Source organism: Hyperolius riggenbachi, chromosome 4 (genome assembly GCF_040937935.1).
Source record: "Hyperolius riggenbachi isolate aHypRig1 chromosome 4, aHypRig1.pri, whole genome shotgun sequence".
Classification (NCBI taxonomy): domain Eukaryota; kingdom Metazoa; phylum Chordata; class Amphibia; order Anura; family Hyperoliidae; genus Hyperolius; species Hyperolius riggenbachi.
The window spans coordinates 461,217,641-461,244,217 of record NC_090649.1 but is presented as its reverse complement, the minus strand read 5'-3'; the positions used below and the strand labels follow the sequence as shown (position 1 = coordinate 461,244,217).

The window sequence follows — 26,577 nt, the reverse complement described above, 5'->3', positions numbered from 1 at the left end:
GCTGTCATTGAGTGGTAGAAGCAGAGAGCAGGGCGTGTTATGTGCCAGGAGTAGCAGAGGCTATGGTGGTAGCAGTGAATGTGTATGTAGTAGTAGTAATAATAATAATAATAGTAGTAGTAAATATAGTAGATGCAGTGGGGTCATTGAGTAGTAGAAGCAGAGAGGCATGTTATGTGCCAGGAGTAGCAGTGGCTATGGTGGTAGCAGTGAATGTGTATGTAGTAATAATAATAATAGTAGTAAATATAGTAGATGTAGTGCTGTCATTGAGTAGTAGAAGCAGAGAGCAGAGCATGTCTTTGTTGTGTTTGTACACGTCACGCAGCCCTCTCGCTAGGCCCGCCCTCCATTGTTCCTGATTGGCTGCGGCGCGGTGAGGGAGCCGCTCGGCTGGGACGCACCGATGTCAGCCATTTTTCAATTGTGTGTTGCAGCCAGCAGCAGCCTGCGCTCTCCAGCCAGCGGGGAAGGTAAGTTTCCGGCCGCCCGTTCCGGGCTTCGAAGCGGCCGGGAAAGTGTGGGAAGCGTCGGCGGCACCGGAGCGCACCATCCCTGACCTCCCCGGACGCCCTCCACGCCCCCCCGGCGGAAAGTTTTAGCGCGGCGGCGACGAGCAGGCTGCCCCTTCTTCCTCCTCCGGCTCCCCGCTCTCCTCTTCCGCCTTCACTCGATGAATAATCCCGGTGTGTGCAGCTTCTTCCCCCCGGAGCCTCACACTGCTCTCCCTCACACCCCCCTGTGACCGGCGAGCGCCGCGCCGGGGCCCCCCGCGTCGGGAAAAGTGCCGAAAACCCGCCGCAAAGCGCCCCCTCTATGTTCCCCGCTCCCCAGCTGTTCCTGAGCTGCACCATCTTGTCTTCCTCTGTCTGCGGACACCATATTCCCTCCCCACATCCCTGCCCGGCTCCGGGGACGCCCTGTGACACGCGGGGCTTCCGGGGACACTTTGTATTATCGGGGACCCCCGCCCCCCTCCTGCTCCCCGACACCCGCCTGACCCCCCCCCCCCCCCCCGCAGAGTGGTCTCCCCCGGCGCGCGGGGCACTCAGCTGCATGGCACACGACTCCATTCTGTTACATTGTATCAGCGTGTGGAATATACAGAGCGCGCAGCCGATCAGCTCTCCGGAGAGTTCCCAACAACAAACGCCGGATCCCCCCACCCATAACAAGCGCCCCCAAACTTCTGCCCGACCCCCTCCCTAATTATCTCACCCCTCTTAATTAGGGGGGGGGGCAGCAGTCACCGAGGGACTCCACAGCAGCAGCTGGCAGCTGCCCCCTGCAGGGGGAGGGGAGTCTGGAGTGTGCCAGTCGGCTGGAGTTAACCCAGGGTGCCCATGCTGGGGAAGTGTTCGGGTTCTGCCCCGCCGATCACCCCCAGGGCTTTGTCCCAGCTGTAATAAGGGACGTTTATGCCATTGATGGCTGGAGATAGAAGTGTAGTTTGCATTAGCCATCCCTGCCAGCAGGCTGAGTGTGAGCAGCAGTACTAGGTAGCAAGATGATCGGCCTTTGGAGGGGGGTTCCCTGATTGTACAATGGCATCAGAGCTGCTGTAAGTTGGGGATCTGAGCCAGGAGGGCCCCCCCTTTACTGCTTTGTCCCCCTCCCTTTTTTTTGATTCTAATAAGGAATAATACAGTGATGAAAAGCTATTTAGAGCAGAGGGTAAACCTGGCATTCAGTTGTGGTTAGAGGATGGTCTGCCTCGGATAGGGGGTCCCTAATATTTGAATTTTCTACCAGGGTTGCTGGAATTGGGGATCGCAGCCAGAGGGTACCCCATAATCTGCCTCACCCCCCCCCCTCTGAGGCTGAGGAATACATAGAAGGTTCATTCTGGTTAGCGGTCATGTAAAAAAGTTGATCAGCCCTAAGGGGGTGCCTGCCTGTGACATATCAGTGTTGCTGGAATGTGGGCGACTGCAGCCATTAGGACCCCAAAAACTTAATCCTCCCTCTTCCTTCTTGGCTATAAGAGAGAGAGAGCGAGCTGCGCACTAGATAGAAACGGGTTAATCCTGGTAATCAATGGTGTGTGTGTATATAGGCAGGTCAGTACTGGAGGGGGTCTCTGATGGGGAATCTGTGCTATCAGAGCTCCTGGAAATGGGGGGGATCGCAGCCAGGACGCCCCATAAGCTGTCTTGTTTCCTTTTAATGCAAATGAGCGGTGGGGAGGAGAGCTGAGCAGATCAGCAGAAAGCAGCCAGCTAGCGCCACAGTTTGAATCCGGTCATGTTAGGTGAATGAGAGATGGGAGAATGTACTGAGTGCAATGCTAGAAAATGTCAGTTTATTTTTCATTTTTATTTACGAGACGATTTCTCTCCCTCCCTCCCGCACCCCCTCTCTGCCGATCCGGTCTGGCGGGAGCAGGTTTAGGATCCAGTTTGTGTCAGCAGCGAGATGGCTCGTACCAAGCAGACAGCCCGTAAGTCCACCGGAGGGAAGGCCCCCAGGAAGCAGCTGGCCACCAAGGCGGCGAGGAAGAGCGCGCCCTCTACCGGAGGGGTGAAGAAGCCTCACCGTTACAGGTAAACCCCGAAATACCGACGCTAATGCCGCGCATGCGCACTGGCGTTCAGGCTGGATTTCTGCTTTTTGGCGATTGCGAGCTGGGAGATACGGATATTTTTGAACTGCTTGGCTCACTGCGGATGTTTTTAACGGAAGTTTCTGATTGTAACGTACTTTGTAAAAAAAATTAAAAAATTTTTTTTTCTTCTTGGCTGATCCAGTTGGATTTTTAATATGCTGTAAATATTACGTTTTGGTGGTGCAGTTCTCAATAAGGTGTTATGTAAAGAGGGAGGGGCAATTGCTGGTAAACAATTTATGATCTTTTGCAATGTTAAAATAGGGTGGTTTGCACGCTTGAATGAATTTGCATATATTTTTGGGGAAATGATTTTTTTTTTTTTTCTAATATATATTTTTTTCTTTTTTTTTTCTTTTTAAAGAGCATTCACCTTGCAGCGAGGGCTGTGCTGATTACAGGAAGCTGTTATCTTAATGGAAGGATTTTAATGCAGCTTGGAATAGGCTGATGTGAGGATTGGGGCTCATTCCACACATTGGCTCGGCTCAGTCCGATGCAATTGGCACAGTTCCCATATGATGGGTTTTCCTGTGTGCTTCTCAGAGCTCGCTCTAGAGGGCAGCAGAGGACACAAACAGTGCTCTGTTTTTAACCCCTGTAACACTGACTCAAGCTAGTGCTGTTGTATTAGAACTATTTTTCCATAGTGAGGAGATCTCAGTGGTTTAATACAGGCCCTATAGTAATAGATGTGCTCTTAGGGTCTTTTGCCACTAAAAATCACAAAACACGATCATGTTGCATAAGGACAAATTTTGTTTTAACAGCAGAGATGTTGCTGGGGCTGAGCTGGAAAATAGTACGGGCTAATTGGGTCTGAGAGTTTTTAGGTGGGGAGCCCGCTTGTTTATGCAGAAAACGATGCATTTTCTACAAATTGCTTTGTTGTAGTAATATTGATATAAAATGAGTGGATAGGTGAAGTTGTCGCTTATTTACAGAAGGCTTTTGGTGATGAATACCTGTGATGTGATATTAGCTCTGCTGTGTAGCTGCTGTGTGTGATGAGTAGTAAAGATTCCATTCTAATTGCTTATACATCATGTAATTTTCCCATCAGATTATGTGATAATTTCCAACATGTAGATCTGCTGCCTATCAAAGGAATCAATTTTGAGATCAGTAATGTAACAAATCGATCTTAGTTGATTGGAAGCAGATCGAATATGTCTGAAATTGTCAATCTGATGGGAAAAGTGCCTAATGCACACGTTGCAATTTTCTGAATTGATTTCTGACAGGTCCAATCTGATTTCCGATAGATTTTTTTTTCTTATCACTTCTACACAAAATCGATCAGCAAAATGATAGGAAATCACCTGTCGGAAATAATCGTTTCGTCCATCAATCTGATGGAAAATTGCAGGGTGTATACCAGGCAATAAGGGTGCATACAATTTTGATTGGCCAATTTTACCACTTCCATGCACTGAGGGCCATCGGGATGGAATACTATGAACATATTGTGTAGGTATGTTCTAATACTGCATGGAAGTGGCTAATCAAAATTGGATGTGTGTATGCACCATTACACCACGTGATGTTTGTGTCATGTGATGGAGACTGTTCAGTGGCAATGCAGGACATTATTGCAAAAAGTGAGCATTATTGCTGCATTTACTGTATGCCAGCCTCTTGGGTGGGAGGTTGCTGGCGAGAAAATATGAGATAATGAACTGTATGTGTAGTCTCCTGCACTGTGTACTAGACCCTTGCTTGACACAAATATAAAGAAAAGTTATGAAAATTAATTGGATCCCTTTTTGCGCAGAAATCCTGGGGAAACTGAACGCCAGGGAGGTTGAGGGAAGCCTCAAGATCCTACTAAGGCTTCCCTCGCTGATCAACAACTCACCCGTTTTTGCCCGCGGCCCCCCTCCACGTCGGGCAGCGCAGCTTTTCTTGCTGTGGGGCTTTTCAGTAGCCGCTCGGGCCCAGTACCACGGAGCCTGTGGCTCCTGCTTACTGTGCATGTAGGCTGGGTCAACTATTGCTTGGCCCTGTTAGGATCAGCAGAAATGTATTGTTGCTAACCTTCTGGGGGCCGCGCTCAGCAACCAGGGACAACACAGCAGGGAGGGAAACCTCAATAGGATCCTGAGACTTCCCTCTCTCTAGGTAAGTATCTAAAGTTGTGTACCTGAACTTCGGCTCGGGTACTCGTTAAAAAGCTCTCCGAAAGTGCCGATGGCTAAAAAGTGCTCAAAAAAGAGCTTAGTGTGTCTGAGCCCTTAAGCTGTAAAACAAAGCAGAAGTAATGACCCTTTGAACTTTCCAGCAGTAAAACCTTCTCTCAAGCTGTCTCCTACTTTTTTCCTTGGCTGTTTTTAGTAAACCTAAACTGGAAAAAAAACAACTTTCTTACATGAGCCTTCTACCTGTCCCCTGCAGCCCGCGCTGTCTCAAATCGATCCTCCTGTCCCCCGCAGCGCCCCTCTTGGATGTGCGGCCCTGGTCTGTGCCTTTCCAGATTGCTCTCCTGTGGACGGGAGCGCTCTGCGCAGTATGAAACCATCCCTGCTGCGATTGTGCAGAACGCTCCCAAAGACAGGATCGTGATAGAGTGACTCGTCAGAAGGTTGGCCGGAAGAGTCACTGCTGGGGACTGGAGTATCGCTTAAGTGACCGTGCGGGCACAGTGCGGCTGCAGGTAGAAGCCCCAGTTAAGTAGGGCCGTGGAATCGATACAAAAATCATCAGACATCGGTCATTTACTGAATGTTTATTCTTAAGTATATTTAAAAAAAAAAAAAAATAGGCATAGCTTGTAGCCTTTAGGGCCCGTTTCCACTTGTGCGGTGCGAATCGGCGCACTAAGAAATTGCACTGTGTGCTGTACCGGGTATTAGTGATATGTTAGTACTATACTTACGGGATGGATGAATGTCCTTTTTTCAACCCACCTATCTATGTAATCTTCATATTTCAACTCCTTGGTTTATTTTACCCCTGACTTGGTGGCCTCTACTTTTAACATTCTAGTGCTTTTTCCATGTTGACTGGAAGAGCATCACTGCCAAAGTGCACCATTTTTTTTAAAGGATACCTTAGCACTGACACAAGTAAAAATGGGGAGCAGGCATGTGTCGTATGCTCTCCTCATGCCCTTCATTCCATTAAATACAGCCCTGATTAGGAGCACATGTGGCAAGGGCAGGCAGGCCTCCTGAAACCCATCTGGCCCTAGCCAAGTGCCTAGGACACCTTGGGAAATTCGAGGAGTGTGCATCTAAACTTAATTTGCAGGGTACTGAGGGAAATAGTCCTTATCACTCATTTCTTTTCGTTCTCCCTGAACCAGGTTTGTCATCGATGGGCAGATTCTCTGCTTTCAATGCGCCCAGCAGATCTGCAGGGAAACTGGATGTAGGAAATAGTGGCACTGGTTATTCACTTCATGCTGTGAGCTGAAGGGTTCAAATGCACACCTGCACAAGCATGCGTGCTTCCGCGACGCACGTGCCCTTTAGCAAAATAGTTGGACTCTGCCTGTTCAGTAAGCTAGCACCTATTCAGTAGGAGACCTTGGGCAATTCTCCCTAACACTGCTACTGCCGTTAGTGGCTGCAGCTCTGGCGCTTTGAGTCCGCCTGAAGAAAAGCGCAATATAAATGTTCTGTGTGTGTTTGTTTTGTAAACGTCCGATTTACACTAAAGGTACTCAAATAGTACATTTATACATCAATTTTGCAGAAAGTGGTTAATCATGATATTAAATTATAAAAACGCTAAGCCCAACTTTAATTATCAAATTGATTAATTTACAGTATGTTACAGCCCTAGTAATATGAAAATATTTTTTTTATAATGCAGATTAAAGGGAACCTGAACTCAGAACTTCCTCTCTGCTCTAAAAGATTTGCAGCAGCATAATAAGCTTTAAAGTGAACCTTAAGTCAGAAAAAAAAAAGTTTTACTCACCTGGGGCTTCTACTAGCCACCTGCAGCAGTCCTGTGCCCTCGCAGCCACTCACTAATCCTCATGTCCCCTGCTGCCAGCTAGTTTCATTTTTGCCGACAGGCCCGTCAGGACTGGCCACGCGTAGCTTTTTCCACATTCCCGACTATAATTAGCGCTATTGCGGGCCGCAACGCGTACAAAAATATGCGTTGCCGCATTACGAATGCATAGATATGCGGCAACGCGTTTTGTTGCTAATTACAGTTGGGAATGCAGAAAAAGTTACGCGTGGCCAGTCCTGACGGGTGGGTCAGCAAAAACAAAACAAAACTAGCTGGCAGCGGGGGACCAGAGGATTAGTGAGTGGCTGCGAGGGCACAGGACTGCTGCAGGGGGCTGGTAGAAGCCCCAGGTGAGTAAAACTTTTTTTTTTCTGACTTAAGGTTCACTTTAAGAAAAACATATTTTTGTTAGTTTACTGAACTCCTGCAACAAATCTGCAGTGCATACTTTCTGCTTTCATGGAAGCAGACATAGGGTTAACATCCTGTGTTTACATATTAGCTGTGACTGCTGAATTTCTGTGCTGACACAGCTGAGGTCAAATTACACTTGTGATTCCTTGAACATGAGGGAATTAGACCCGCTCTTCTCTCTGAAAACCCACAGGGTGCATTTCTCTCCGTTTTCCTTGTGTCCTGTGCAAGAGTTCAGGTCCAGTTACATATTCTGTATGAATGCCCCCTTTTTTGTACTATATGCTGCACTAGGAAAGCTGATGGCAGTAAATAAATAAAAGCATCAGGTTGTAAGGTTGCTCGGCTGGAGGTCACGCTAGTGAAATAACAATCCACCAGGCTTTATTCTTACACCAGAGAAGTGCTTTACTGTGACTGTTATCTGAAAAATGGGATGTTTTTACTTACTGTATTTTTTTTTTTTCATTACAATTTATATATCTTAGGAGTCGGTACATTTTTGCAGACTGAATACAACCTCAGGTACCTAATAATTCCGTCTCCGAATCCCAATGTATCCTGATGAGTCACTTTGACAGTGATGACATGCCTTGTGTGCTGCATGCTTGTGATCCATGTAGGAAATTTTATATTTAGTCCATTTTGTAATCCAATTTTTTTATATCTGTATATAATTAGTAAGAGCTACAAATTAAGGTGTCTCGAGCCGGAAAGGTTTTACGTGCAGACTCCGCTGGCTTGCTTCATTTTTTTTACAAAGCCCTACAAAAATCCAGTAACTTGTTATTATTTTAATTGATTTTATTTGTTTAAAGGGTACCCGAAGTGACGTGTGACATGATAGACATGTGTATGTATAGTGCCTAGCACACAAATAACTTTGTGTCCCATTTTTTTCCCCCTCTGCCTGAAAGCGTTAAATATCAGGTATGTAAGTGGCTGACTCAGACAGGAAGTGACTATAATGTGACCCTCACTGATAAGAAATTCCCCTTTTTAACTCTTTCTTGCTCTCGGAAGCCTTTTTCTTCTGGGAAAGTGTTTTATGGTTGGAATTTCTTATCAGTGAGGGTCACACTGTAGTCACTTCCTGACTGAGTCAGCCACTTACATACCTGATATTTAACTCTTTCAAGAGAACCCGAGGTGGGTTTGAAGAATATTACCTGCATACAGAGGCTGGATCTGCCTATACAGCCCAGCCTCTGTTGCTATCCCAAACCCCCTAAGGTCCTCCTGCACTCTGCAATCCCTCATAAATCACAGCCACGCTGCTGACAAACAGCTTGTCAGAGCTGGCTGTGTTTATCTCTATAGTGTCAGTCTGCTGCTCTCACCGCCTCCTGCAGAACTCCAGTCCCCGCCTGCATCCCTTCCCTCCCTGCTGATTGGAGGGAAGGGACGGGGGCAGGGACCGGAGCTATGCAGGAGGCGGGGAAGCGGCTGAGACTGACACTACAGATGTAAACACAGCCTCACAGCATGGCTGTGATTTATGAGGGATTGCAGAGTGCAGGGGGACCTTAGTGGGGTTTGGGATAGCAACAGAGGCTGGGCTGTATAGGCAGATCCAGCCTCTGTATGCAGATAACATTCTTTAAACACACCTCAGGTTCTCTTTCAGGCAGAGAAAGGGAAAAAAAGGAACACAGCATAGTTATTTGTGTGCTCAGCACTGTATATATACACGTCTATCTCATCATGTCACCTCGGGTATCCTTTAATTATTGGTATTTATATAGCGCCTACATTTTCCACAGTGCTAAATGGCCCTTTTTAATGAACACATCTGAGCATTAAAAAAAGACATCTACTTACCTGAGGCTTCCTCCAGCTCCTGGCCGCCTGTCCCTCACTGCAGCTCCGGTGTTCTTGGATTCCCTCTGTTGCAGATGCTGACCTCCCCAGGTCGGCATCTACTGCGCCTGCGTGAGCGTGTGGCCACGCTACCCGTGATCTCGCTCCTGGTAGCCAGGAACGTTCTACGCAGGAGCAGAAATACCGGGCCTGCACAGAACTCTCACGGGAGCGTGACCGCGAGTGGCGCGGCCTCGCACTGGCGCAGTAGATGCTGACCTGGGGAGGTCAGCATCTGCAACAGAGGTGATCCGGAACACTGGAGCTGTGGCAAGGGACAGATAGGCGGCCAGGGCCTCGGATATGTCCTTTAACTGTCCCATAGAGCGCGAACCCACTAGCAGCCTTTTCTAAGTGCCAGTGATTTGAAAAGCTCTTGCTAATGCAATGTTATGTGGGATTTTTGCCTCTGACACAGGAGACCAGGGTTCGAATCTCGGCTCTGCCTGTTCAGTAAGCCAGCACCTATTCAGTAGGAGACCTTAGGCAAGTCTTCCTAACACTGCTACTGCTTATAGAGCGCATCCTTGTGGCTGCAGCTCTGGCGCTTTGAGTCCGCCAGGAGAAAAGCGCGATATAAATGTTATTTGTCTTGTCTTAGGGGACTCGCAATCGAATCCCTACCATAGTCATAAGTTTATGTATGTATCGTGTAGTGCATGTATCGTAGTCTAGGGCTAGTTTAGGGGGAAGCCAATTAACTTATCTGTATGTTTTGGAGATGTGAGAGGAAACTTGAGTGCCCAGGGGAAACCCACACAGGCTTGGGCAGAACATATGCAGATAGTGCCCTGGCTGGGATTCGAAACGGGGGACCCAGTTCTGCAAGGCGAGTCTTCACCACAATACCACAGTGCTGCCCATCTTGAAATGATTGGCCTGCAATGCCATTGGGATGTCCTCTCACCACCTGCCGCTAAACAATTTCTGACTTTACCCTTTTAGAGAAAGTTGAGTATAACAGTAATGCATCGTGGGCCATACTTGTACCTGTGTGTGGTGGGCACACTCCAACAGGATCGCGGCTGCAAGAAGATATTCGACAACCCTTGCCAAATACAGTATGTTTGAAGGGTCCTAGTGCTGGATTGGGTGGGTTTTTATTTTTTTTGCTACAGGTAGAGATGGGCTTTTGAGTCCAGATGGACTCTAATTCGGAATTCTAATGAAGTCTAACGACGTCAGGTGTGACCGCAGGATGGGGGGGGGTTAACTTCCGGGACGTCTGCTTTCCGTGCTTCCTCCTTCCGGCTTGAAAGAGGAAGTGCGGGAATGAGTAATGTAACGCGGCTTTCATTACACCTATGATGCGTAATGAAATGCTGACATCCCGGGGACTTCTGGGTAAGTTAACCCCAAACCCCCCAACCCCCCCCGCCCCCCGCTATCCCGCGTTCACACCTGAAGTCATTAGACTTCATTAGAATTCCGAATTCGAGTCCGTCTGGATTGGGAAGCTCATGGCTGGCTGCAGTACACTTTAAACACCTGAACTGCGAGAGATATGATGGCTGCCATATTTATTTCCATCTAAACAATACTAGTTTCCAGGCAGTCCTGCTAATCACTTTGGCTGTAGTACTGTCTGAATCACACACCTGAAACGATCATGCGGCTAATCTTGTCAGACTTCAGTCAGAAATACATATTCCTTTTAAACAATGCGGTTTGCCTTGCAGTCCTGCTGATCCTCTCTTTGATACTTTGTCAGTCCCTGAACAAGCATATGAAAACCAGCTGGTTTTTTTTTTTCTTTTTTTTTTTCTTAATTTTTTTTTTTTTTAGTTGCAAAATTGCCACGATGATTTTTGAAATTGCGATCATGGGTATTTTGCCACAAACTTAATGCAAATCAATGGGAGTTTAAAAAAAAAATAAATGAAAACGATCTAAAAACCGCTCTGCAGTTTCCAACCTTTGGGGGGGGGGGGAGAATGAAATACACCGCAGAGCTGTACCGAGGACAGCTGTTGGTAGTAGGGCTGCTCAAATCCGGATCTGGGAGATACCTGGATAGTTGCTATCCGGATATCTCCCAGTAAACCTGTGCGGATGAGTCAATCTTACCTGTCTGACGTCTTCTTCGTCCGTCCCTCGGCGCCTCCCACTATGCGCTTCACGTGATTACAAACACTTCCTCCTGCAACCCGGAAGGAGCAAGTGTTTGTAATCATGTGACCGCTGCTTGGACCGCATCATGGGAGGCGCCGAGGGACGGACTGAAGACGACATCAGACAGGTAAAATTGACCCCGCACAGGTAACTGGAAGATATCCAGATAGAAACTATCCAGGTATCTCCCGAATCCAGATTTGAGCAACCCTGGTTGGTAGATTGCTGGAGTGGAGGCTGCCAGTGATTGGTTCCACCTGCACTGCATGCTGGATTTACTCTAGAGACAGAATCCGTGCTCGACACACAGACCTTTGAGTTACATTTTCTGCGTTTTCTCGCAGCACATGCTTGTCTATAAATACCTTTTGGCTTCCCAACAAGCAAGGAAATACTAATTTGTTATTAATTACTTTAGTACTTTTTTTTTTAAATGCTACATGCTAAGTTATTTCATGGAATATGAGCCATATTGTCTAATACACAGGAATATCAAATTTATCAGAGCAGTGTCAGACACGCCCACCAGTGAGTGCACAAGGCTCGGTTCCCACTTGTGCCAGAGCAGCGGGCAGTGCATTGTCCACTCCAATGATCCGGCTGTAGCCCAGGGCAGATGTTAACCCCATAGGCTATATGGAGGAACACATCCGGACTGCTCAGAGGTGCGGCCCACTTACCGCAACGGATCCTTTGCAGAGTGGCAAGTGTGAGTTGCTCCTATTTATAAAATGGGTGCTATTCACTGTCCGTTTAGCAATTGGCAGAGAATGGCCAGTAAACATTTCTCTACTCAAGTAGGAACAGAGCCTTACGGTAGCCATACAATGGTCAATGGTCACCAGGTCGACCAACAGATAGACCCCTTAATCTGATCACAGAGGGATATTTTGGCTGCCCATACACTGCACGCAGATTTGAATTGATTTCAGCATGAAATGCCTTGCTGCCCCCAGGTCATTCCTGCTCAGGCCAGCAGCAATAACCTGTTCGGCTGGCGGGAGTCCCTGAGTCTCACTTCTTTCGGTGTCCTCTTCACTTCCCGTCTCGTCCTGTGGCAAGCGGAAGTTTAAACAGTGCAGGGTGCAACAAGAAATGAAGCGGATATGGAGAAGGCCAGCCAGTGACAGCTCGGATCTGGGGACCCGCGCCGGCTGGACAGGTGGTGATGATTCTGCGTCCGTCTTTGCCAAATCGGACGCCGCTAGTGATGTGCTCCCGACCCACCGGCAATCGAGCAAAAGTTTGTGTTATCAGTGATCTAATCTATTGTATATCGGCGGGAATTCGAGCCAGTGTATGGGTGCCTTTAGTCAGATTTTTGAGTGCTGCCCCGTTGTGCGTAATGATTCTGCATCATATTTTGGAGGCTGTCACAATGGCCAGCACTACATGGGCTGCATGTCTTCATGTAACACATGGCCGCCTCCTTCCTCTAGCGTGCGCAAGAGATGTGGTGAGGGGAGGGGTTTGGAGGGCAGGGACCTGAGATGAAGGGACTTTTGTCAGACCAGCAGGGAGTGGTCACAATACTATTATGCATTGTGTACAGATTGATGGAAAATACAGATGGTCCGTGAGATAAAAATCCACCCTTTATGCAGCTCGGTATCAAAATCAACAGGAAGCAAGTATATTTGGCATATTTCCAAGCTGCATAAAATGTGCATTCAAAACAGCATTATTAGCATCTCATTTACCATTTATTTATTTTTTATAAATGTCTCTCCCTTCTCCATAGAGCAGTACATGTCTGTACAGCACTCTAGCCCAGGGTGCCATTTCATTTAGGTTGTATGTGGAGCTTCACCCCTCCCCACTCTTCAAAGTTGTTATGAAAGGTTGCAGTAAGACTTTTCACCCCATGTTAAAAAGCTTGCCACCGTAAAAGACACTCCGGAATATGACGCCCCTAGGGTTTATAGGGCAATAAGCAGGTGTGTCCATGTTCCAGGACCGTCCTTTAGATGGTGTCCCTGTTTGCCTTCCGCTCCCCCTTCCCTGTGTGTGCCGCTCTATCCTGCTCCCACAGCGACAGCAGACCTTTCTTGTCCTGCACAGCTCCACCTAGTGATGGCTTCTGTTGATGACTGGATCGGGATGATGGAAGCATACAGGGCACCTGTGGGGGACATGGGGCAGAGCAGCACACACTGGGGACAATGCAGAGTCCCCAATGTGTCGGCGCTTCATATCGGGTTTTTTTGTTTTGCGCCTTATACGGTATATTTTATTTGCATTTTAATAATGCCTATTTTGTTTTTCAAGTTAACCTCCATAAAACTAGCTGAATATTCATTATGATGGGTCAATGAATTGGAATAACATTTGCAATTTTTACTTTTCTACACCTGAAATCAGAGATGGTTGCTGCTTAAAGGACCTCTGTCACAAAAATTAAAAAAATTAAATACATGTAAATATATACAATTAAAGAGACACTGAAGCGAGAATAAATCTTGCTTCTTGTCTCATAGTCAGCAGGGGCATGTGTGCCCTGCTAAAACGCCGCTATCCCGCGGCTAAACGGGGGTCCCTGCCCCCCCCCCCCCCCCCCCTTGCAAAATCAACGACCAACTTGGTCGTAGATTTTGCTGCTCTTCAGGCAGGGCTAACTGTTGCAGCCCTGCCTCTCAGCGCCGTCTATCAGCGGCGCATCGCCGCCTCTCCCCCGCCCCTCTCAGCGAAGGACGACTGAGGGGCGGGGGAGAGGCGGAGATATGCGCTGACTGAGGGGATTTCGGGGCGGGAGGGGGGGTAAGGGACCCCCGTTTAGCCGCGGGATAGCGGCATTTTAGCAGGGACACACATGCCCCTGCTGACTGAGGTCTGAAGCGAGATTTATTCTCGCTTCAGACTCTCTTTAAGTACATTTCTTCCAGGGTAAAATGAGCCATACATTACTTCTTTCCTATGTTGCCTTCACTTACAGTAGGTAGTCGAAATCTGACATTGACAGGTTTTGGATAAGCTTATCTCCTCATGGGGGGTTCACAGGGTTTTCTTTATTTTCAAAATGCACTTAGTGAATGGCGGTTGCTCCGTCCAACTGCCAAAGTGTACAGCGAGCAGGGAGGCTGGCCAGCATCTTTGTATAAATCTTTTTAAGGGGGTGTCTTTATAAAGAATAAAGGCCATGCTGGAGAATCAGAAATGGACTAACCCAGAACCTGTCAGTAATATCAGATTTCTACTACCTACTGTAAGTGACAGCAACATAGGAGAAATGTAATTCATGGCTTATTTTACTCTGGAAGAAACCTACTAATTTGTATGTGTTTTAAATGTTAAGATTTTTGCGACAGTCCCTCTTTAAACAATACCAGTTGCCTGGCATCCTGCTCATCTTTCATGCTGCAGCAGTGTCTGAATCACACACATGAAACAAACATGCAGCAAATGCAGTCAGACTCGGGGCCAGTTTTTCACTATGGCTGAATCTGCAGCGTTTACCCGCAAAAATGCAATGTTTCTCCGTGTGACTATTAGGGTAATGGCTTGCTGTCTGAATCGTGGTGCGATTCTGGATGGCAGGCTGCAGTTACCCATAGCACCCGAATCCCTAAGTGATTTGTATGCGTACTCACATCACTGCAAATGCCAGCATACACCCTGCAAGACATGGCGGTTCAGGGGAAACGGGCCCTCAGTCAGAAACATCTGATCTGCTGCATGCTTGTTCAGGGTCTATGGCTAAAAGTATTACAGGCAGAGGCTCAGCAGGGCAGCCAGGCAATGTGCATTGTTTAAAGGGAAATAAATGTCAGCCTCCGTATCTCTCTTAGTTCAGGTGTTCGGCTAAAGTGGCACTCGGTGACTAATTTTGGCTCCGGTGATTGCTGGCCCTCAAATTAGAAAAGAGGGCATCTCCTTCCCACCCACCCCCAACAGGAGCAGAAGGTGAAATTTGGCTGTCGCCAGTGTATGCTTTTTGACTGGGTGCTGTTATAGAGCTTAGTGTAAGATTGCGGTGCTTGGTCAGGGTGCTGTTGCTCTTTCAGTGTAAGCTGAGCCAATGCTCTGAAATATAGGTAATGCTGACTTGTATGTAATGTATATTATGATTTTATTAATTGCAGTGAAAATATTTTACTAAAAATGTCTGTCTGCAACATGAAACTCAAGCCGTTCAGCAATACCAGTGTTCATGATTGTCACAGCACTGCTGCTTACTGTGAGCCAAAATGATCACTAGCAATTTTAAGAAGGGGAAAGCTGCATGGTACCTCCCCTTCATTACAAAAGCAAAGCCCCTAGACCTGGTGACTGAGTAACTGATCCTCTGAAGTAGTCTTAAATTTACCGTACTGCAGCAAAATGATGCCTTTTTTTTGTGGTTGCAAAGCTCTCTAGGCACACCAGCAGGTGGAGCTGTGACCAAATACTCATTTATTTTGTATTAACATTTGTGATACAGTACTGTATAAGGAGTAGTTGCCTTTTACTTTTTTTTTAACATGTATGATAGGAAATTTGCTTTTATTAGCAGTGTGCAAATTGCTTTGTTTTTGTTGTGTGCACTTTCAACTTATTTACTGCACAAGATACAGATGCAAAGTACCTCTCTGGCTGCATCCTGTGACTCTTTGCTGCTGGAAGAGTAGGAGTTGCTTACCAAGCGCAAAGCTTTTGACTCCTCCTACCTTCTCCCTCTTGAGTGATGTAAACCCAGACAGGGTTTACAGGTTTAACAGTTTTCTTTTATTTGGCCAAAACTGCACTTATTTCCTAAACTTTGTATTATGCACTGTTAAAGTGAACCAGAGACCTTATTTTACCATATATATCAGTGGGAACATTAGAGAAAACTATCAATCATTATACATGAGTCTGTCTTCTCTGATGTCTTCAAGCCCAAGCCTGCCCCTTCTGGCTCTGCTATAATGACTCAGCTATGATTCCTGAGCAAAGCCAGACTGAATGCTCAGTCAGGAATTTTATCAAGGCTGATAACAAGCAGGCTGAGCAGTGAAGAATGAAACAAAGCAGGGTAGGTGTTTTCTCTAATGTTCCCACTGATATATGGTAAAATATGAGGGTGCTTCGTCTCTGGTTCACTAAGTGCATGGAAAAATGTGTGCCTGAACTTTTATTCAACAGTGCATCTCCCATACTGCATCCTTGTTTACATTTATTCCTCGAGTAGAGGGTGGAGCCTTAATGCTGTTACACACAATGCAATTTATCATCAGAGCGACTGCTCAATCGATTTTCCACTAGTCTGATCTGCTTCTGATTCCGAATGGGATTGATTTTTCATATATGCAATGCACAAAATTTATCCTGTTTTCAATCAGGAACAGATGGGACAAGCTGGAAATGGTTGGTTGACCCCATCCATGTTAGGTGGCTTCATGTACTTGTACACTGTTTATTGCTTCATATGTGGGCTATACCATGTGTGATTTTGATGGGGGAGTCGATGCAGATAAAACCTTGGAAACTTCACCGTCTTGAAATTCTTTTTTTTCTTCCAGGCCGGGTACCGTGGCTCTGCGTGAAATCCGGCGTTACCAGAAGTCCACTGAGTTGCTGATTCGCAAACTCCCCTTCCAGCGTCTTGTTCGTGAAATCGCTCAGGACTTCAAAACAGATTTGCGTTTTCAGAGCGCTGCTATTGGTGCTTTGCAGGTAATTGTGCAACATGGTCTATTGTCATCTGCTTTCTACATGCCTGTCCTTCGAGATCTGACGAGCTGCGCAATTATAAGGTTGCCCATACAATACTCTATTTTTCATGCTGATTGACCATTTGATCTGATAATTTTATCAGATCGAAGGAGTATCTTTACCAGATAGTCTTGAGTAGGGTGACCCCCTAGTCGAGAGAGTGGCAAATGCATAATAGAATTCCTCATGGCAAGGTAAAAGGTCAAAATTACACGGTGCAAGTGTATGTGACCCGCTTTTTTTTCAGCGTACGGCCAAGTGTGTCAAATCAATTTAGGCAATGGTAAATAACGAAATCCAGGCTCGGTTGGTGTGCGTTATTAAAGTAAAACATTAAAAATGCAAACTTTATGAATTTTTAATGATAAAACATCTGACCAGTTGATGCATTAAGCAATTCGCTAGTGCCGCAGCGTATTCTTACTGATCAGAGCGACTAGAGCTGCTGCTGCTAAGGAAGATGGCGGTTCTATATAAAGGATCAGTAATAAAATATAGATAGATAGATAGTCTGGTCACTGACCCTCAGAGGGGCTCACAAACTAACTTTACCATAGTTATGTCTATTGCAGCCTATGGTCAAATTTTGAGGGTGGAGCCATTTATCTGTGTAATTGTGGGAGGAAATGACTCATAGCAGTGAAGGGATGACATACAAATAATTGAGTTGACGTGGAATTAAACACTTTTTTTTTAATGTATTTTTTTGAGCAAATGTATGCAGCTTGAAAATACACCAAATTAGCTGATGTGTATTTGACTGGTCTGTTTTTGAGCTGCGTAATGTTGCCTTAATCGTGTGCCTTTCATTGACAATCCCTGTTGATGTGGTGTTAAATTACAAAAATAGGGGAAGGTTATATTGTGCACGGTTTTAACATAGTATTCTAGAAATACTGGCTTTGGAAAGTTCAGGAAACGAACATTCCACAGAAATCACCTGGCAGGATTAAATATGTTGCCACCTGCGATACATTTCAGAATGTAAATCTGGGAGAGGAAAGGGCAGACAATGACTAAATCTATACATGAATATTGGGGGGGGGGGGGGGCATTGTTTTACAGTTCCCCATGAGATACTTTAGGCAGGAGGATTAGCCATACTATGCCAGGTGGAAAAACCACACATATATATGTATATAAATACTTGTTCTACTTGCATAACCATGTATTGTACTGTCCACGTTTTGATTTCAGTGAACTTTATATAGTAAATGAAGAGAACTCTGTTCCTAGTGGGAACCATGTCTTTTGCCCACAGTTTGAGGCTAAATCCTGATGTCATTTCTGCCCTTTACGCCTTTTTTTTTTCTTTTTTTTTTTTCTTTTTTTTCTTCCTCCTCTAATCGCTGAGTTACCTCAGCCTTGCCTGTAAACACAAGTGAGTAGGGCACCGTGCTTCGGATAAGCAGCTAGGCAGGGAAATGGAAGAGGAGGAATATATTATAGATAAAAAGAGGCCCCAGCATGCGACAGTTTGGCACTGACTACTAAAGGACCTGTGCTCTTAAGTATGTGATGACTCCAAATCATAACAGCAGAAAAAGTTTTGAATGCAGGATTAGCATCTTTATCACTTAATACACTTAGACCAGTTGCTGTTGAAATTTGATTTTTATGGTGACAATCCCGCTTTAAAGAAAACCTGAGCTGAAAAAACATACACACATCATACTTCTCTCCCATGTAGTTTACTTATCAATCTTTCTCCTCTCCTGTGTTCACTGTGATTAATTGAATTAATGATTAATGGAATAAATTGGCTATTCTTCCATACCGGCTTTCTTGTCAGCACATTGTTAAAGTGTAACTGTTGGGCATAAAATCAAAAATCAATTCTTTATTTTTATCTTGTAAACAAGCAATACGGATGCTAACCAGGCAATCCAAAAGTTAAAATCACTATTACTTTTCTTTTTTATAACTGATCATACCCCAGTTTACCTGACTCTTATTTGGTATGTTGCCGCACAAAGGAAGTTGCAGGGCATGCTGGGTTTTTTTTTTTTTTTTGCTTCATTTCCCCTCAGACTTAACTAATGTACAGAAGCAAAAAAGGACAACCCAGCATGCCCTGCAACTTCCTTTGTGCGGCAACGTACCAAATAAGAGTCAGGTAAACTGGGGAATGATCATTTATAAACAAGAAAAGTAATAGAGATTTTAACTTTTGGATTGCCTGGTTAGAAGCCTTATTACTTGTTTACCAGATAAAAATAAAGAATTAATTTTTGATTTTATGCCCGACAGTTACACTTTAAACTGTAATAGGAAAACATGGACATTACCTTGCGCATCAGTTGTCCTTTCAGTCATAACGGACAGCAATTGATATATAGTATAACTGACTGCAACTGATATATTTCAGTTTTGACAAAATCTTGTCAGAACTGGAAGGAATCGTTGTAAGAAAATGGTGAGCTGCTGAGAGGAACTGACAATGAGGTAAGCATGCAATATTCACTTTCAGGTACATCGCGGTTCTTTTGAATTTTACAGGCTCCCTTTGGAACAAGGACTTTGAGAGCCGCAAGCTAGGATCTTATCTGACAGCAGCCTGTGACCCTGCCCCCTCCTTGCTCTCCACTTTCTGGACAACACGTTATCCGTGTACCAAACTGTGGCAACAGTCTGTCCTCCAAGGCAATTGTCCAGTGTTCTGGAATTGGACTCCAATTATAATGGATGGAAGTTAATTTCAACTGTATGGTCGGCTTTATTCTGCATATTTTGGAATGCTTCAGGGTATATTATCAAGATAAGCAGAACAAGTATATATTGTATTTTTGTGTTTTTAATGCTGATCTTTTATTTGGGATTTTTGTTAAACAGCTCAGGGCTTTCTCCAGACTTGGCATTCAAAAAGTGATTGTTTTCTATTAAACCGGTTAGGTTCTGCCAAATGCACTCCCCCTGCTGGAAATGTCATGCCACTTGACCCGTGGCCTAGTCCTCTGCACCATTTCCCCAAAAAGCTGCAAGATTCTATGCCATTCAGGTTTGACTTTCATGACCGTTTTTCATAATGTCCCTTACAGAAAATAAAAGTGCAGTAAAAAATATATCATTTTAAATGTACATTTCAATAATTGCCTTTCTATGGAAAGCAGTTGTGGAAACCAAACCTGAAAGTAGGGCATTCATCCTAAGAATGGCATGGATGGCAATCTTGCCTTGCAGCGTTGGGCCCCTGGTTCATATCTTAGGGGTCTATCTACATGGAGTTGTATGTTCTCTCCGTTCCTACATGGGCCTCCTTCCTCACCTGCAGTTTGTGTGCTCCCTAAAGGCCGCTCATCCCTCGCCGTCTCCCCGGGTGACTCCGGACCCTGGCAAATAAGGCAGATTGCTCAAAGATGTGGAAGTGCGATGGGGGAACATGCCTGACTGGACCGCGCATGCGCAACTCGGAAAGGCTTTCAGGCTAAATTGCCAGAGACCAGAGCCACCCAGGGAGACGGCGAGGGATGAGCGGCCTTTAGGGGGCCTAAGGAAGCCACAGGTAAGTGTGGTACCTGAGAGGCTTCTCGTCTCAGGTACACTTTTTATAGCAGACCTGAACTCAGAACTTCCTCTCTGCTCTAAAATATGCAACAGCATAATAACCTTGAAAGAAAAACATGTCTTTGTTATAGCCGATACAAAGCCTGCAATAAATCTGCAGTGTATCTTTCATGGAAGCAGACCTATTAACATCCAGTTCTTTCAAATGACCTCCCTGCCGTGGCAGTCAGTTGACACAGCTGAGGGATCAAATTTCAACTTGTGATTAGTCACAAATGAGGAGGAAGACAGGCTAAACTCTCTAAATACATATAGAGAGCATTTCTCTCTCTTCTTGCATAGGACAGAAGGAATTTGGGTCCACATTAACCTGCAGTTTTGGACCCTGCATTCCCTGAATGAAATCGCTTTGAAAATGATGCTAGCACAGCGTTTGTCATTTCAGCAAATCGCAACGGTGCCTGAGGAATCGCCAGCCTAAGCTTGCACTAGCGAGGTGCTTTCGCATGTGGTGGCGATTCCTCTACAGCATAAAGCATCGCAGGGAGTCCTCTAGTTACCGCTTTACGAGTTTCTGCTCCCCGCCACTCCCCGGGCTGCTGTATCCTGTATCGTACTTCATTCTTATTCAGAGTTCTGTCTCTTTAATTATCCATGCGTTGCCACGCTAATGCGTTCCGTACATCAGCCGTCTTACTGGGGAGAAAGCCATTCAGCGGAATAATTGGTTCTTAAATGAAGTCTGTGCTGAACAGATGAGCGCAGTAACAGAAATAATTACATACATGCATATTTTTCTTCCTCGCTAAAGATGGAACGCCACTCCAGATCTCCTTGTTTACTGAACAATTAAAAGCCAATTCTTTTTTTTTTTGTTTCTTTTTTTTTTTTCTCAGTCAGTCTCTGACGCTGGACAGTTTTACATTTGAATGGCAGATGTATGCAAATGTGTATTAAAGGGACATTACATCTTTCTTATAAAGGATTCCATGGACCTTCAAACCCTTTCCAATCCGTTAGAGGAGCTGTCAGCCATACTATCTCAGAAAAAATAAAACATAAGTAGATAAATACTTGCTCTACTTAAAGAGGATCTGTAATGTCAAAACGTCCCCTGGGGGGTACTCGCCTCGGGTGGGGGAAGCCTCCGGATCCTAATGAGGCTTCCCACGCCGTCCTCCATCCCTCAGGGGTCTCGCTGCAGCCCTCCGTGCAGCCGTGACGTAATATTTACCTTCCTGGCTCCTGCGCAGGCGCTCTGACGGCTGTCGGCTCCAAAGTAGGCGGAAATACCCGATCGCCGTCGGGTCTGCTCTACTGCGCAGGCGCAAGTTTCCGGCGCCTGCGCAGTAGAGCGGACCCGACGGAGATCGGGTATTTCCGTCTATTTCTGAGCCGAAAGCAGCCACAGCGCCCCCGCTGGAGCCAGCAAAGGTAAATATTGATTTGACAGTCGGGTCTGTCGCTGGCTGTTCGGAGGGCTGCAGCGAGACCTCCGTGGGACAGAGGACGGCGTGGGAAGCCTCATTAGGATCCGGAGGCTTCCCCCGCCCGAGGTGAGTACCCCCCAGGGAATGTTTCTGATGTTAGAGTCTCTGTAAATAACATATGTATTGCACTGTCCACATTTTGATTTGTGATTTTTTTTTTTTTTTTTTTTTTTTTTTTTTTTCCCCCCCCCCCCCCTACAGTAAAAAAAGAGAAAATCCTTCTTAGCATTTCCCATTTTAAGTGTGGCTATTTTGAAGCCAATCCTGGTGTAATTTCCGCCCTTACTCTCCTCTGTCTGCACTTTTGACTATAGTAAGGGCATTGTCTCGGCATGAGAAATATTGGCCAATCAGACAGGAACAGAGGTGTGGGAGGGGAAAACAGGAGGGATAGAGGCTTCATCCAATCAGGCTGCATTAGTTAAGTCTGAGGGGAAGTAGAGAAGCAATAAAGGACAACCCAGCATGCCCTGCAACTTTCTTTTTTGTGTACCAAAATAAGTCAGGTCAACTGGGGAATAATTTATCAACAAGAAAAGTAATAATGAACTTTTGCATTGCCTGGTTAACATCCTTATAACTTGTTTACCAGACAAAATAATTTATTTTTGATTATATGCCTGACAGTTACTAATGCGATCATCCACACAGTTACACTTCAAGAGAATCTGTAACCTAAAAACCTTATATAAATAAACATACCAGCCTGTAGGTTTTCATCTCTTGTCCCCTCTGTCACATTTTCGCTGCTCCCCACCAGGATCCTGGCCCAAAAAAAGCAGTTTTATAAACTTTTTTTGTAAAAAAAAAAAAAAGTTCATCATATTGCATGTTCCTGTAAACTGCATTACAGTTTCCATGAAAGGTTATATTATTGAACAGTAATTTAAGTCTTTAAAGTTTATTTCATAGTTTAGAAGAAGTTTTACCTTGTAAAGAATGCTGCAATCTTTAGTAGTGATTACTGATTGCAGATTGGTGTCTGCATTCTGCAATAGTCTGAGCTATGCTTCTCACAATTATCAGCTTTTATCAGTAGATGATACTGAGTTACTGAGAGAAGGGAATGTGTGAGCTCTGCTTTTCACAGTTTTCAGTGTGTGAGAGACTCAGAGCAGGGCTATCAGTGTAACCTCCTCCCGTCTGTAAACAATTACAGCCACTTCCTCTTTAGGCCGACAAGCCTGACAAAGGAGAGTAAATTTGATTTATAACCGCAATGGAGCAACTAAAAAAGGCTGCAGTAAGCCAGAGCACTTTAGAATAGATGTAGGAACTTGTAGCATAGTAGAAATGAGGCTGAAAAGTGTTAATAAATAAATATATGTGTGTGTGTATGTATGTGTGTATGTATGTATGTGTGTGTGTATGTATGTGTGTGTGTGTGTATGTATACATTTTTTTATTTTATTTTTTAAGAGACTATCTCCTGTGCAAGAAGGGGGGGGTGGCTGGTCGGCTGGTCTCAGTGATCTGTGCTAGGAGATCTGATGGGGTCGTAGCAAGGGGAACAGTGTTGAACTAATACTCTGGTAGTCTGGTACCTATCAATTGGTACAAAGGTTTAAAAGTGTTTGAATTGTAGTACCATCTTACTTTAACCGCTCCAGGTTCTGGGGTGTTTTGAAGATTCCAGACAATTTGGGGTTTTTTGGGGGGAGGGGGCATTTTTATGAGGTTTTAAAGGATAAGCAAGGCGACCATCTTTACTTACCTGGGGCTTCTTCCAGCCCCTAGAGATCTATTAGGTCTCACTGTAGCTCCGGTTTTCTCCGGTGGTGTGACGCTGTCACTTGAATGATTGCTGCTACAGTAGTATTGGGTTTATAATAACTGCTATATAAATGACACCAGAGCGGTGTTCAGTTTTTTTGCAGAATAATGTATTACATTACACTGTGTGATGGAACCAACAGGGATATGAAAAGCTTTGAATTATGCATTCAGAAAATCCCATTTAATGCTGGAGTTTTGAAGAACTCGTGGGAACTGACATTATCTGAAACGCTTTGACAGACGAGAAATTCTCACTGCGTATTTCGCTCGGCGCAGCTTGCAGGAGTTGAACGTAGATGCTTACAGATTAGCACACGACTTTAGTGTGAGCATATCTGGGGGAACAGAAGTGTGCTAGGCCCCCAGCACAGCCCCCCCCCCTCTCCCCCGCCTTGTATCAGTGATATTCAGTCACTTGGGACAAGTACCCTCATTTTCCTAGAGCTCATTTAAAAAAAAAATGCCATGTTTGAAAATAGATCTCTTTTGCTGCTAATTGGAAATGCCCTGAATTCTCCTGCCAGTGTATAGTGGTTTTAGAGCAGGGATGGGCAAACTTTTTGACTCGAGGGCCGCATTGGGTTCTCAAGTCTGACTGGGGGGCTGTAACAGAATAGGGGTGCATCACGGTTCCCGTGCCACTGCAAAAAAAATTGTGGCCATGACAGGATGTGGGTGGAGCTAACTAATTTAAACAGTGGGCCCAAGCTTTCTCCCAAAACGCAGGCAAAGTAGCCCTTAAGGGCTCGTTCATACTAGAGGTGCTTTTTCATTTTTTTTTTTCAAAATTGCCCTGAAAGCGCTACCATGTTTTCCTATGCACTAGTCCAGATTGGGGCAATCCGTTCGCTTTCCGATCTGTAAAGCGCTGCATGGACCATTTTTGGGGCAATTCTGCTTGGGGAAGGTAACAGGCGGCACCATTGTCTATTGATCTTTGATTGACCATTACATGCGCGCTAATCTTCTGGGGTTCCCTGTTTATGGGCCCCGTATGTGAGTTATCGTTTTATGTCTACTGCCTTTTAAAGAAATTTTATCTAAATAAACGGGTTACGCTTAGATATTGCCGTTTTTGTTTTCCTATATAAATTCCTGAAACTTTACCTCCACACGGATGTCCACTGGATCTTCACGACGTCTGATGTTCCCTGGACGTTATCTGTGACATGAGCCATTTCACAACCTTATAATGTGGGTTGTTGGGAGCTGGTAAGCCTTTTCTAGTTTTGATGTTTGGCGGATACCTACCTCTGAGCATTTGATATATTGTGGTGAAGAATTTACCATTCCCTACATACAATGACTTTCTAAACCTGCGCTGACCTTTGATGTATGCCTGACTTCTGAACTTTTGGACATTGTTCTTCTCAGCGGCGGTTCCATTGTCCCTTGGCGCCGATATATTTGCTACTATATATTAAATTCTGCTTCAATGTAAGATGTAGGAAAAACTCAAATGCTCACAAAACCGCTTTGTGAAGCGATTGCGTTCCGGTTTTTAAGAATAAATTGTATTTTCTGGGTCAAAGAGTTCACATCCTGAATTGCGTCAGAAAATGAAAAATGGGAAAAAACGCTTTTAACAAAACCGCACCGCCCACCCATGCGCCGGGAATCGCAAAATTCCGTCAAACGCCCAGCGTAAATGGTAACGCGATCGGAACGCAATGTGAAATGAAACTGCTTACATTTTTTTTTTTTTTTTTTTTTTTTTACCAATTTTCATTTATAAATAACGTGGTCCATGTTTGACCATTGTGAAATATTTCTTCACATCCCGTCAGATGCAGCTCTGTTTAATGCTGGGTACACAGGATACGTTTTTCCGCTCGATTTTCCACCTGAACGTTTCTGCGCGCGATTCTTTTATCTTCCGCTTGTTTATCTTTTTCGATTCACTTCTATGAGGAATCGATCGGAAGGAATATCGGACATGACGGAAATTGTCTATCGGATGCATATATCGAGCGGAAAAACGTATCGTGTGTACCCAACATAATGTTTCTGAAAATTCCAAAGCCAGTATAGAAAATATACCCAGTCTCCCAGAATACTCGGAGAATTCCATATAGCTAAACAGCCTAGGTTAAACATCACATGGAAGGGCGGGGCTACATACCAATATACAGCAATATATTGATATAGGAAGTGTTTCTAATGTTGAAACCAGGAAAACTACTATAAAAGATTGTATCCTGAATCATTTACAGTATTCTTTTTATTACTACAGTGCCTTAAAAAAATTGGCCTTTTTTTTTTTTTTTTAAACTGGTTTTATGATTGCCATGCTATTGCTGTTATGTATTTACTAGAAAACTATGGCAGAAATCTTTGGCAGAGGGAGAGTGGTGAGCGATTAAGTAGTTTTGTGTGCATTGGGTGGGAGGCAATGCAGTCAGGCAGTGCTGAGGTGTTGGATGGCTAAAGATCTTCCATGCCGGGTTTTCAACAGACATTACACAGCCCTTATACACACATGCTGGAGTCAGCCAATGCGGTCTTCATCATCTGCCACAGGCGAGTTCCTGCCAGCACATGTGTGGAGCTTTACTGCAGAGGCTTCCAACCACTGAGGTAAGTATCTAACTTTTTCCCTCTTTCCTAATTCAGGGGTACATTTAGCACTTGTCCTTGAAAATGTTTGTTCAGAAATATTCTAATCTGCTTTGATATTTATTTTTTTCCCTTCTGTTGACCTAACGCATTTCTCTTCTTTCTGTTGTAGGAGGCCAGTGAGGCTTACCTGGTCGGACTGTTTGAAGATACCAACTTGTGCGCCATCCACGCCAAACGTGTCACAATCATGCCAAAAGACATCCAGCTAGCACGCCGCATCCGCGGGGAGCGTGCTTAAAAACAAAAACGCAAAACACAAAAAAAATTCCTATCTCGAGATACTTTGTCATCTTCAAACCCGAAAAGAAAAAATAAATCTCTTCTTCCTTGTAATTGGTAGTTTGAGCGTTAGATATATTTTTTTTTCTCTTCATGGGGTATAAAGGTACCTAAATATATGGTTGTGAATGGAAATGTAGGGGGACAGGTTCGTGTGCTAATCTTCTTCCATAATCATGCGTCAGATTCTATATATATTTTTTGCATTTGATGGGGTCAGTCTATCCAATACGGATATTTTAGCTTTGGGTGGTGCTTGATGGGTCTTACCTGGTTTTTCTT

The 26,577-nt window shown here is 44.9% G+C and overlaps 1 protein-coding gene across 1 annotated transcript; it reads left to right on the top strand.

Moving 5' to 3' along the window:
* The first annotated feature begins 380 nt into the window (after positions 1-380).
* Positions 381-26,349, top strand: H3-3A (H3.3 histone A). The gene is made up of 4 exons (XM_068232830.1): positions 381-473; positions 2,386-2,543; positions 16,435-16,588; positions 26,126-26,349. The coding sequence occupies exons 2-4, from the start codon at positions 2,416-2,418 to the stop codon at positions 26,252-26,254; spliced, it is 411 nt and encodes a 136-aa protein (XP_068088931.1). The 5' UTR covers positions 381-473; positions 2,386-2,415; the 3' UTR covers positions 26,255-26,349.
* The last annotated feature ends 228 nt before the right edge of the window (positions 26,350-26,577 follow it).

Excerpts from the sequence above, each read along its gene's own strand:
- H3-3A (XM_068232830.1), top strand. The coding sequence starts at position 2,416 with ATGGCTCGTACCAAGCAGACAGCCCGTAAGTCCACCGGAGGGAAGGCC. Across the intron at positions 2,544-16,434 it reads AAGAAGCCTCACCGTTACAG|GCCGGGTACCGTGGCTCTGC; the intron begins GTAAACCCCGAA and ends TTTTTCTTCCAG. Across the intron at positions 16,589-26,125 it reads CTGCTATTGGTGCTTTGCAG|GAGGCCAGTGAGGCTTACCT; the intron begins GTAATTGTGCAA and ends TTTCTGTTGTAG.